General features: G+C 33.9%; 1 protein-coding gene across 1 annotated transcript in view; it reads right to left on the bottom strand.

The window, feature by feature from the left end:
• LOC129741575 (uncharacterized) overlaps positions 1 to 13254 on the bottom strand; it is a 531269-nt gene that overhangs the window by 27208 nt on the left and 490807 nt on the right. The window contains exon 3 of the mRNA XM_055733311.1: positions 12123 to 12267. Coding sequence (XP_055589286.1) covers positions 12123 to 12267 — 145 coding nt within the window. The remainder of the gene's footprint in view (positions 1 to 12122; positions 12268 to 13254) is intronic.

Genomic DNA, 13254 nt, shown 5'->3' with positions numbered 1-13254 from the left:
TAGTCTTAAGTGACACACGAACGACAGCACACGTATTTTTATTCAATTAACAGATATCACAGGGCCAGAGAATGGGGAATAGTTCATGGCGATCCTGCCCGGTTTTTATTACTTGGTGACACGCGACGTTCGGAAAAGTAAAACTAGTTAAAAGTGCAAGTGTCAAAAAATATTCCCTTAAAAAGTACAAAAACTCAACTAGCACTTTACAATGGGATGGTTCAGCGCGGACGAAATCGTCGCGCCGGTGACGAACAGTGCGTGCGAGCAAAATCAAGTAGCCCAAACAGTGGCACTGTGTGCGATTGCGGCAGCCGCTATCGGATATATTTCAGTTAAGGTGATAATAAAACTACACCGCCAACAAACGGAACGAGTAGCCACTCGTGCGATCCAAATGAACAACTTATCGGCAACACCTTAAAAAGTAAAAAAAAAAAAAAAAAAAATGTTAACGGGGAAAAGAAGTGTGCTAATCTAGTGAGTCAGAAACAAAAGACAATCAATGAACAATGAGTACAACAACAAACTACGAACAGAACGAAATTCTGATTAAAATATGCAAGCAACAACTGGAAGCGATAAGGGAACAACTAATGCTACGGCTGAAGGAAGATCCGTTCACTCAACAGGAAGTAAATGCGTACATCAGGCTGGTGAATAACATTTTCGATATGGCCACAAGAGCATCTGTAGAGAACCACCACGCTAGGAAGCAGAGGAACGTCCTGACCAACCTGAAAGATGAACTGGAAATGATCCTCACATGGAACGTTGGGAAACCATTACCTACATCTATGAAACATATAAGCTAAGTATCTAAAATAAATAGTTATACAAAACAAGTTAGTAACCCAGAGTTCAAAAATTTTTAGGAACCGCTACAAACCAGGAAAAGAAACGGAATAATGAGTAATGTGAGTAAATTTAACAATTTCTAACAAATATTTAACTTTAAAAATAGTCTCAAGAAACTGATGTGCACTATTAAGGGAAAAGAAACTTCACCGAAACTAGAGCGAACTAAAACACGTTATTAAAACATTGTTCAGGAACAAGTATAAGTACTATTTCATGAAACTTCGGAAAAAAAATGTTTTAAGTGGTATACCATCCAAAATGGCTAAGCTAGACTTAAACATAGCTTTAAAGGTAGTAAAACCTTTCGATGGTTCCGCAGTTAACCTGCAGAGCTACATCGAAAGTATAGAACTTTTAAAAGACTATGCGGAAGGAGTACCTCCCGCAGAGCTGATAAAATTTCTGAAAATTACATGGACCGGAACTGCCCGTGGGGCATTCGACAGTGTTGCAACCGTCGATGCCGCCATTGAGGCATTGAAACAAAAATTCGGAGTCAAGCTCACTCCGAAGGCGGTGGAAAGTGAGATGCTTTCCAAACGCCAAAGCAACAAGACACTAACTGATTTCGGAGACGAAATCACAAAATTATCGTCCAAATTGGCCGCTGCTTACGTTTCGCAAGGAACGTTTGCCAGCGAGTCAGCCGCCAGCAACCTGGTAGAAACGGTTGCTGTGCGCGCATTTGTTGATGGGCTTAAAGATCCATCAGTAAAATTTTTATTAAGAGCACGAAACCCGACAACTTTAAACAAAGCGGTTTCAGATGCTCTGGAGTGTCAAGCAACACCCCATCAGGAAAACTGTGTTGACACTCTAATGGCACTCTGGTGCACAACCGGAAAACCGTCATATAGAGGCAATGGACAAAATCAATGGAGAGGCAGAGGCCACCCTAGAGGACATGGTTCCTACAGAGGGAATAATGGATACCGTGGAAGAGGTAACCATTATACCAACTACAACCGTGGTTACAACAATAACAACTATGGTAATAACCATAGCAACCAAAACCAAAGAGGGAATAATCGAAGAGGTCGAAACGGTCCACACATGGCAAACATTGCCGAAGGACAACAACAACAAATTCAACAACAACAACCACAACATGAAACATTCAAAAGATGCGAAAGACAGAATAGAGCAACTTCTTCAAGAGTTGGAATTAAGCCATTTATCACCAGCCGAAAGAAGGCATATAGTACAAATATGCACGAAGTATGCCGACATATTCTGTTTAGAATCTGACAAATTGACAGTGACGGATATTTACAGTCCAGTTATAAAAGTCAAAACAGAAGTACGACCAATCTATAGCAAACCTTATAGATTGCCTAACTCGCAAAAGGCAGAGATCGAAAAACAGATAAACAAAATGATTGACGAAAACATAATAGAAAAGACGACTTCCGCATGGAACAGTCCTATTTTATTGGTACCCAAGAAAAGTTCTGGGGATACGAAAAAATGGAGACTTGTAATAGATTACCGAAAAGTCAACACAGCGGTAGAGGATGACAAATTCCCTCTACCCAACATTGATGAGATTATAGATGCTCTTGCAGGAGCAAAATATTTCTCTCATTTAGACCTATCACAAGGGTACTATCAGTGTCAGTTAAGACCTGGGGATAGACCTGTGACTGCATTTTCAACACCGTCAGGGCAATATCAAATGACAAGGCTGCCCATGGGTTTGAAAATCAGTCCATCATCGTTTTCTAGACTTATGACAATTGCCATGTCAGGATTGGACATGACGAGATGCCTAGTTTATCTGGATGACATTATTGTCTTCGGGAAAACTATAGAGGATCATAACAAAAATTTGATGTCCGTTTTCGAAAAACTTCGAGGCGTTAACCTTAAATTAAACCCGAAAAAGTGCAATTTTTTTAAAACAGAATTGCTTTATTTAGGCCATATGATTTCTGCGGAAGGAGTAAAACCTGACCCAGAAAAAATAAAAGTAGTGAAAAATTGGCCAAAGCCTAAAGACGCCGACCAAGTTAAGCGATTTGTAGCTTTCGCTAATTACTATCGAAAACACATTCAAAATTTCGCTAGTTTATGTTCACCATTGAATTATTTAACGAGAAAAAACATTCCATTTCAATGGAATGATAAGTGTGAACATGCATTTAATACACTTCGAGAAAAATTTTTAAATCCACCAATTCTCGATTTTCCCGACTTCTCAGAAAATAACAAATTTACTCTGCATACAGATGCATCTGGGTATGCAATCGGCGCCGTCCTTTCTAACAAGAATGGCAGACCAGTTGCTTACGCAAGTAAAACTCTGAATTCAGCAGAAAAGAATTACCCAACCATAGAAAAGGAACTTTTGGCCATAGTATGGGGTATAAGACATTTTAGACCCTACCTGTATGGGAGGAAGTTCGATGTCTTTACCGACCACAGGCCGTTAGTGTACCTTTTCTCAATGACTGATCCTTCTAGTCGACTGACAAAGTTTAGGTTGGCATTAGAAGAATACAATTTTGATGTGATTTATAAACGAGGCAAAGAGAATGTGATAGCAGACGCGTTATCACGTTTTTCATCTGACGAGTTAAAAGGAATCAACATGAAAATTAACCAAGATGCATTCGTAACAACGAGATCTAAGACAAAACAAACAGCAAATGAAACTGCAACACCAACGATGAAGGTGAATGGCCATCATTTTTCATCAGGAGGAATAGCAGAAATTATTCTTGACAATAGCATTTCTATGGAAAGTACCATGTCCGATTGTGGAAGGAGAATTATTGTAAAACCGGCAAAGTCATTGGTTCAGCTACGGCGAACTATGAAAAGCCTAAAAGAAGTATGTAAGAAAAATAACCTAAACGAGCTCGTAATAATACAAAATTCTAGAAGTGCGCACAACTTTTATAACAGTCTCTTGGAAAATAATTTGCTAGATGAGGTACCAAAAATATATGCTTTGAACAAAGGTATTAAAATAATCCAAGATGAAAAAGAAAAACTTATAATTCTCAATGATTTTCACATACTTCCCACTGCAGGGCATGCGGGAATAAAGAGAACACAAAAGACCATAAAAAGTAGATATTTCTGGAATAATATGAATAGAGATATTGAAGATTTTATTAAAAAATGCGAACTTTGTCAACGAAACAAGACCTTACCAAAAACAAAAATCCAAATGAAAATAACAACAACTGCAGAAACTGCATTTGAGAAAATTTATATGGACATAGTAGGGCCATTAATACGGTCTGAAGGGTCTGAATATATCCTAACAACGCAGTGTGAATTATCAAAATTCATAACCGCGACACCAATAGAAAATAAATCAACAGAAACAGTAGCAAAAGCTTTCATCAAAAGTGTAATTTTAAAATTTGGCGTCCCAAAAGTCATAGCATCTGACAGAGGAACAGAATTCATGTCAGGACTATTCACAAAATTAGCAGAAATTTTACGAATCGAAAAATTAAATTCAACAGCATATCACCACCAATCAATTGGTGCGTTGGAAAATTCACATAAGGTACTGGGGAATTATTTAAGAATTCAATGTGATGGTAAACTATTTCAATGGTCTGAATGGGTTCCATTCTATGAATTCGCATATAATAATACAGTACATACAGCAACAGGGTACACACCTTTCAGTTTGGTATTTGGGAAATTGGCTAACATGCCTGCAAATTTGACTGAAAATCAGAATAACGCTTACTATAATCTGGATGATTATTGCACAATATTACAACTGAAACTGAGGCATACACATGAAGAAGCAAGGAAACACCTGCTATCCCAAAAGGAAAAAAGAAAAGAACACTATGACACAGACAAGAAAGCACTAAAGTTGAATATAGGAGACCTAGTACTAATAAAAAATGAAACAGGAAACAAATTAGAAGCCAAATACAATGGTCCATATGAAGTGTTGGAAGATTTAGGAGAAAATGCAAGAGTTAAAATAAAAGACAAGGTGGACGAAGTCCACAAAGATAGGATAAAACTATTTGTAAACTAAATTAGGACGTGTGGTGGATAGAATAAGGACTTAACATTATAAACATCATAAACATAACATAACAACACTATTTTACATTTTATTAAATACGAATCATACGTATAATTTAAAAATTAAATCTATAAACTAATTTTTAAATTTATTAAGGAAGGGCGTGTGGTGGACCCGCAACATTGTATTTATCAATATTACAGTTCGTTTATGCATGCAAAGCATAAACAAACTGTATATCGAACAAAGTCCAATGTGAGGGCTCAGCGCAAGACGCTGACTCCGCACTTTCGGACTGTACTATGTTCGGTCGGTCACCGCACGCAGCACTGTAAAGAAAGTAGCAAATAGATTAGTCTTAAGTGACACACGAACGACAGCACACGTATTTTTATTCAATTAACAGATATCACAGGGCCAGAGAATGGGGAATAGTTCATCTTAATCTGCATCTGGTGCAAAACTCAGATTTTTTTTTATTTTTTACAACATTTTTCGATTGAGTTTAAACAACTCGAAAAAAAAAAATACAAAAAATCGAGCACCTTGAAAACTTTTCCGCACGGTATTTTAGCTATCATTTGAGCACTTATCGCTCTGTGATTCTCAGGGCATGAATTGTTACGTTTTCTTCTATGAAAAGTTGTTTGTGGTTTTAAAGAAAACCCATTCGTAGTTATTTGTCTTATCTGCTAGATTCAATGAGAATTTTTATCCTCGGTTTTACCATGTTTGATAGATTTACAAAGATAGTATAAATTGCCCGTTTTGAAACTACGGTTCCTGTTTTGGTACAGGACTAGTACCCTTTATTGGACCCTGTTCTGAAATGCCAGTTTAAAGATTTATTTCTGGAGGAAAAATACATTTATAACCTTAATTTAATCTTATTTTAAATAAAATTTTCCATGGATAAATAATTTGAATTTAAACGATTAAAATATACACCATTATTTCATATATGACTATTCTTTTCCTTGATTTTAAGCATCTACGGCTTATTCATTGAACTGAGTCGATTTGGGGTCTTTTTTGAATTTCTCAAACCCTGGGGTCCTAAAAGCTTTGTTGTGGTTAAAAATTCATCCATGATTTTTTGCAGAATTTTGAAGTAAAGTTTTTATGAGTAAGTTTGATCTTTTATGTTTGTATGAGAAAATTTATTATTTTGTACTGAAAAATCAACATTATTTTTGTTTCTTCTATGGAACCGAGCCTGCTTTTGGTTTTTGTGATAATTCATAAATTCTCTGAGGTAAATATTCTACCGAACAGCTTTGTTCAAGATCGTAACTTCGTATCTTATAAGACACAAAAAAAAATTAGTTATTAGGTGTTTAAAGGGCGTGTCTTTTGGTATTGGCAAACAATACATTCAATTGACATCACTGCTGGGTGCCTAGCGAGGTATTTCATGACTACTTCTAATGCTATGCTTAGCGAGCCCAGTGATAAGTAAGTAAATAAAGTTAAAGTTTATCGTTTAAAATATAATTTAAGTGTCCACTGAAGAGAAGCGAATGCCGTAGTAGCTTAAAACGTTTAAGAACATTAAAATCATTCAAAAATTCGCCGTTTAAAAAACCGATTAAATATTTCACAATCTATCACGGTGATAAACAAAAATGTGTACTATAAAGAAAGAAATTTTTTAAAACCGTTGAAATTTTTTTGAGAATTTCTTTTTATTGCAAATAGCGGCATAATAGGGTAAAGGAAGAAAAAGCGTTCATTATTTGCATAGGAGTGTCTTGAGAAACAAAGTTTTATTAAAACAAACATACGCATATAGGATCTCAGTGAAACTTCATGTTTCTTTGAAGAGACCTAAGAGATGCCTAGAATCTGTACTGCTGGGTGAGACTGATCGTCAAGAATGTTTTTGTATTTGATTGGACATAGGAGAAGCATTTTCTAACATAAATTACTGTTAAGAAGTGAAAAAAACTTATACCAAAGCTGTTAGTTATCTTAACTGTCATAGTAGTGAAAAAATAAAGAAAGTGAAATTCCTCCCAGTTAAAAGTAACTCTGATTTCATTTATTTAGCAATAAATTAAAGCCGTCCATTTTACTGAGACATTGCACTCATTTTTTGTGAGTTCATATACGATTACGTCTTTTCGAAAACTGGGCACTTTAAAGTTGATTTGTAACTTTTGAACGGCGCAACAGATGGCACTGTTTGTAGTCAATTTCTAACGTATTTTTTTGGTAATAGCATTTGAAATTTTAAACACTTTTTTGACGATTTTTCGGTCGAGCTTGTATGTCTGTTCTCTGTGGTATAAGTGCATGGAAACTTATTTCGAGAAAACAAGCTTTTAAGTTGTTGTGTTTTACAATTTTCTATACATTTTTCGAAAATTTTTATTATGCTTTAGATAAATAAAATTCTTAAAATCTGAAAAAAATCATCAAATATAGTTTGAATTATGAAAAATAGTTTGACATCATTAACTCAAAATCGACCATTTTGTCATTTATACCCCATTGGCTCTAAGGGCCTCAATTAAACTAAATAGATAATTTCAACTAAGAAAATACATTTAAATTTAAATATTTTAAAATTCTGCAAAACACAAAAGCTTAAACTAACATTTTTCACTATCTTTCTTCTTTCCACATTCCATTTTAATTTTTGTCGAAAACCCACTTTTTAAGTGAATCGTGTTTTAAAGTTTATGAAGATTGCTTACAAAATAAATGATATATCAATAGATTTTCAAAGTCAAAGCATGACATTGTGATATCAAAAATTTATCTCTCGATAAAACAGTCATTCATATGTGAGTGATTGATGTCGTAACCTCACAACGCATCCCTTTTAAATTTTTTGCTCTAAACATTTAACGTTTCCGATTTGTACGTCCTTAATGAACAATATAACGAAATTCGTCTTGATTAAAGGGGCGGTTTTTTTTCATTTAGGACCTTTTAAACATTTGGTCCAAATGTGCGGTTTTGAAATTTTTTTTTCAAAACAGTGCTTTTCATTTCAAAAAAGCGATCTTAAAATTTTTAAATCGGAGCTGAAAAGATCGATTTTCCATAGATCGTTCCAAGATCGATCAATCTAAGACCTAACCATTCTTCGTTGAATTTCATGATTCGCTGAAATGAAAAATATTAAATAAGAAAATATGCAAAAATTATCATCCAAAAAATTTACTCGATCGAATCAAAAATAAGTTCAGATTAAACGAGTATAAAACTTTTTTATACTTTATACTTTTTAAAAGTTTTTGATGAAACCAAAAGGATGATTTGATGATGATAAAACAAAAATAAGTAATACAAACGCAATCAATTTGCAAATCAAAACTTGTGGGGAATCGTGAGCCACATTTTGTGTTGTATTTTGGGCCACCTAGATGTTTATGTTTTTATACACATTCAGAACATGAAAAACGTTTTTCCTATCTGTAAAGTTTTTTTATGCCAAATGAAGAGTTATGATCAATATTTTGTGCATCCTATATAGGGATTTTGGCCTAAATGTTCGTGAGCCCGGTTTAAGGAATTATTCGATCATACATCCTTATCTGAAATAGCTTTATTATGACTAAATGGATTATCAAATTTCACATTATCACGTTATCTAGTCAATTCAGATTTGGTGGCCCACGATTCCCTACAATTTTTCAAAATAAAAAAAAACATTTTTTTAACAGACAGAACTCGGGGAAATTATTTTATTTTAAAATAAAAAATTGCCTAATGATATCTTAAAAATGTAGAAAACCTTTCCATTCGGTTTTTTTTCTGTATATCTTTTATAATAAAGAAGTTATGGAGCTTAGAAAATAAGTGTGAAAAATAAGTTTTGAATTTCAAAAATAATACTTGTGTGGGATCGTTTTAAATTAAAATAACACAATGCCATTAATCATAATACAGTAATTCATATTTGAATTTTGTTTCCGAATTCGATTGAGTTTCAATATACACACCAATCATACCGTCAATATTGTTCCCAGATCATTCACACAATGGTAATTTAAATTAAATGTTATATTCCAATTTCAAATTTGACAATGAAAATTTGACTATTGCAGTTGTAATTGATTGAGACTTTACATTTATGGATATCAAGAGATGAAGAAAGCGAGAGCGTTTAAATCCCAGACAAAACAAAAAAAGAAATTAAAGAATATGATCTACAAGATATGCTTTTTGGTACATATGTTTTAATAACTGCTTTGAAAGATTTTGTCATCATGAGTTTGAATATTTTATCAGATTGTGTCTACAACCCCTTGTTTTGGTGTTATGGCTCGCAAAATTTTATAATTCTGGTATTTTTACTGAATTGCAGCTAAACGAATACTCAAAACTGATTTAAAATCTATTTGGACAGGATATTTTCATGAAACATCAAGTTTTGGCTAAGATTTTCTACATTCAGAAATTCGATCGACAATTTGATGAAAATTCAATTAAAAATGAAATACCTTGGTTTTTTTATATCTTTCAAAGTTTTAATTTATTCAAAATCTATTTAGAAGACTACAAAACGATTTATTTTCCAAAATATCTGAGATTCATTTAGATTTAAAATTCTATTGAAATATCGTCAAATTTCTGTATTTCCGTTGAGCCATATTAAAAGCAAACAGAAACCTTATGTAACTTACTCTCAAACACCAAAATTACTCGCAGTCATCGAGAAACATGATCATTAGACCTTTGCAAGCTTTGTATGGAAATTTCAAATTTAAAATTTTTACACCTTCAATAACTTTTTTTGATTGTTTTTGCTGACAGAAATAGCAAAACAAAAATTTGTAAGTGATCCATTCAGTCCTCAATTAGCGCAACGAGTTTTAATTTTGTATGAAAATTTGTATGGGAAAACAAAATTTTCCTTCCAAAACTCGCCAGAAATGTACTGAAAGCTCCAAAAAACCTACTTTGGTTGAAAAAATTCCTTAATTCTTGCATTACAATTCATGTTAACAAAGCACAAACCTAACTTGTAGAATTATTTTTTAAATTTTTGCGTTTTTGTCTGCTTATTTGAAAGCTGTGTAATCGTAGGATGGAATCAAAAAAGTCTCAAAAAACTGCTTTGCATTGCCAGAGATATTGATTTATATAACCTTTGCAAAAATATTTCATGCAATTAATAACAGCTCTAGAATGCTAAGTCTGCCATTTTTATATACTTTTCAATGGGTTTTTAAGGGTTATCATTTTGAAATGGTTATGACTTTTTTTTCATAAAATTCTTAGCTGCTTGTCATGTTTGAAAAAACTGAAGCTTAAGAAAAGTCAAAACCAAAAATTAAAGACCGACTTCATTTCAAGCTTACTTGAATTTTCTGGATGATTTAATGTGCAAAAATCTTTTCTTCCATACAAATTTCCATACAAATTAGAAATGCGTTGCGCTTATTCAACCAAATCAACCAAATCATCTCCAATTTTCCACTGATGACCCAAAAGGCATCGAAAAATCATATGGGAGCAAAAAGTCATTTTTTGCAGCGGTCTCATAATCATTTAATTAAAACCTTTATTTCCAATGTCTTTGCAACATTTTACATTAATAACAAAACAAAAGGCACGAATTTTTCAACACTACAAAATAAGTCAAAATCAGCTCTTAAATTCTAAGCACCAATGTGAATTTTGTTTCTTTTTGCTACCAGAAATTGATCCTTTATATTTTTTTTTCTAGAAAACTGTGTGGCGCTATATTTCATAGTCCTTCAATATGGGCAGTTAAGTTTGGCAATTACACTTTAATCCCACATCGCCATTGGCTATCCCCTCGTATGTCAACATCCATCCTTTCTCGTTATCCTCTTCCATCGTCATCCACGCAACCGATCTCTCGCTCACGCCTCCGAGCCAGCACGACGCACGACACACAGGTTGGATCTCAGGAACAGCGGCGACCGGAACATCGGAACAGATAACAAGGTATGACCCTCTAAGCCACCTCTTGGCCGGACTGGTCCGCACAAAAACCATATTAAAAATTATTAATGTTGTGCTCTTATAAGAATTGATATACTTATTTTATTCATACCGTCTTTGTTGCCATTTTGTTAATATTCTCAACAAACTATTTAAATTTAATTTTATTTGTTTCGGATTAAATAAAATTTCAAATAAGATATTTCCATATTCTATTTCAGAATGAAATTTAGATTTTGAAATAAAACTCTTGGAGCACCATTTACAATAATAAATTAAATTGAGAATTGATTTCAAACATCAACATATTTTAAAGTCACTTTACTGAATAATATGACACTATTCGGTGTTAAAAAATCAGTTTTAAGTTCAAAGCAATCATAATTAAAAACTTTTTTCAAGTATAAGTTTATTTTTTCAACGAATATTTGCAAAATGAGACTCATCAACATTTTGATGGAATTCCCTCACTGATATTAAGAAGTTTAGGAAAAATTTTATAGTTGTTTAAAATTTTCTTCTATTCAACAACAAGTCTATAATTTTCATTTAAAAAATGATATGTTTAACGACAAATTCCTCAATGGACTCATGAGCAATTTTTTTTTACTTCTTGGTTTACAAAATACGAAAATAATCTTTTATCAACATTTACTCATTTGAAAAATTGTTGAGCCGCAAATTGGAGTTGTATTAAGAATATCGAAAAATAGCTTAAATAGGAAATGGGTTAAAAAAGTTTAAATTTCATCTCTCATTTTGAAATTTTTTGAAATACCACAAATTTAGTTGAATGAGATCAAATTGGAGGAAAAGGGTCTGCTTGCACCACTTTTTGCCCCTTCATCACTCTTTCAGAATAAACGTTTATTCAGAAGAAATAAGCTCTAGGACCGCTCCTGATTCACTCTTCAATAGTTTGAACGAATCCTATCAACTTTTTCCACGTAAGAAGTTCGTCTTTTTCATTTCGATTTCAATTAATTTTAACAAGTTAAAAGATTTTTTAATGAATTTTATTTAGGCTTTTGAGTATGGGTCAGTATGGGTAGCTCTTGTAATAAAATTACAATTTTACATAAATTAATTAAAGTTAAAAATATTGAAGTTCAACCAGCTTAGCCCTTCACATTCTCAGAAGTTTTTTTTTTATAGATGAAAGAAATTGTGATTCTCAGATTAATCCGGAAAATCGAACATTGTTAATAGGGAGTAAAAAGGAAGACATCTGTTCCAAATTCCACCATACTGAATGAACATTTCACTACAGTTTCATACCGATACACTCGACCGCGTGCGGAAATAGAGAGATTGGTACAAAGGTACTTACTTGAAGCTCTTCTCGGAAATGTCCTGGATCTTGTTGTCGACCAGCTTGAGCGATTCCAGTCGCAGCCCCTGGAAGGTTTCGTCGTCCACGTTGTGGATGAATGTGCGTGACATGTCGATGTGCTTTATCGTTCCGTGGAGGAATTCTGCGTGGGCGCCGAGAAAAAACGAAAGAAAGAGAGGAAGAAAGAAAAACAGCGTTAGCTACCCTCAAACATTTGCTAGATTCGATAGGATTTTTTGTTCCGTTTGTTGAATCGGCTGCCTATTGATTGAATTTTTGGATTTCGAGCATTGGGATGGGACTAAATTGTTTTTTTTTTTCAATAACAACACAAGAAGAACCTGGAAGGTGCGAGAAAAATCACGATTATGTGTTGGAATGATTGACATACCATTTTCAACTGATTGTTTGGTAGGTTTCATTCCGGAGTTGGGGTAATGTTGAATCTGAAAAGGTCGTTTTTGTTAAACTTAAATAATTTGAAAAAAAAACAAACTTCTATCTTGGAGAGCTTTAAAATTTAATAGTAGAACTGATAAAAACTCTCTTATAAGGTTCGACATGGGATATAGGGGACTAAACGAAACAAGAACATATTGTCAAGCACATTTTAATCAGCGCTTTTTCCCCCATTCTGACAAGCAAGCTAATGCTTATTATTGGCTCAATCATTATTATCGCCATTTCCATCATAATCAGCACCATCATCACCGTTGTCAGAGCGTTGTTCTCTTCCTCTCTGCTGCAAACTTGAAACCGTTTTTCTCTTCTGTCACCGTGAATTGGGAAATCCCAGAACAAAAGAAATCGCCCGGGAAAAGATTGAACTTTCAAGTCAAGTCTGCCTCCCACCATCCCCAATTCGCCTTCCATTTTGCAGTCTCAATCGAGTTTGAAATGGAGGACCTTAAAAAGGACGAGACAAATCGACGGAATCCTTTCCTAATCGCATCGAATTTCTGATTTTGGCTCTCCGGAAAACTCCGGAGGCTGCCCGGTCCAGAGGATGGTATTTTTCCCCGGGAAAAAAAGGATTATGTTGGTTTTGATGAGGGAAAATTCTCTTTTTGGCGTTGAAAGTGGAATAACTTGCTGGTTCACGATCAATAACAAGATTGGCCATCTTTGG

This window comes from Uranotaenia lowii, chromosome 2 (genome assembly GCF_029784155.1).
Source record: "Uranotaenia lowii strain MFRU-FL chromosome 2, ASM2978415v1, whole genome shotgun sequence".
Lineage (NCBI taxonomy): Eukaryota > Metazoa > Arthropoda > Insecta > Diptera > Culicidae > Uranotaenia > Uranotaenia lowii.
The sequence above is the reverse complement of the archived record's forward strand: the minus strand, read 5'-3'. Positions and strand labels throughout refer to the sequence as shown.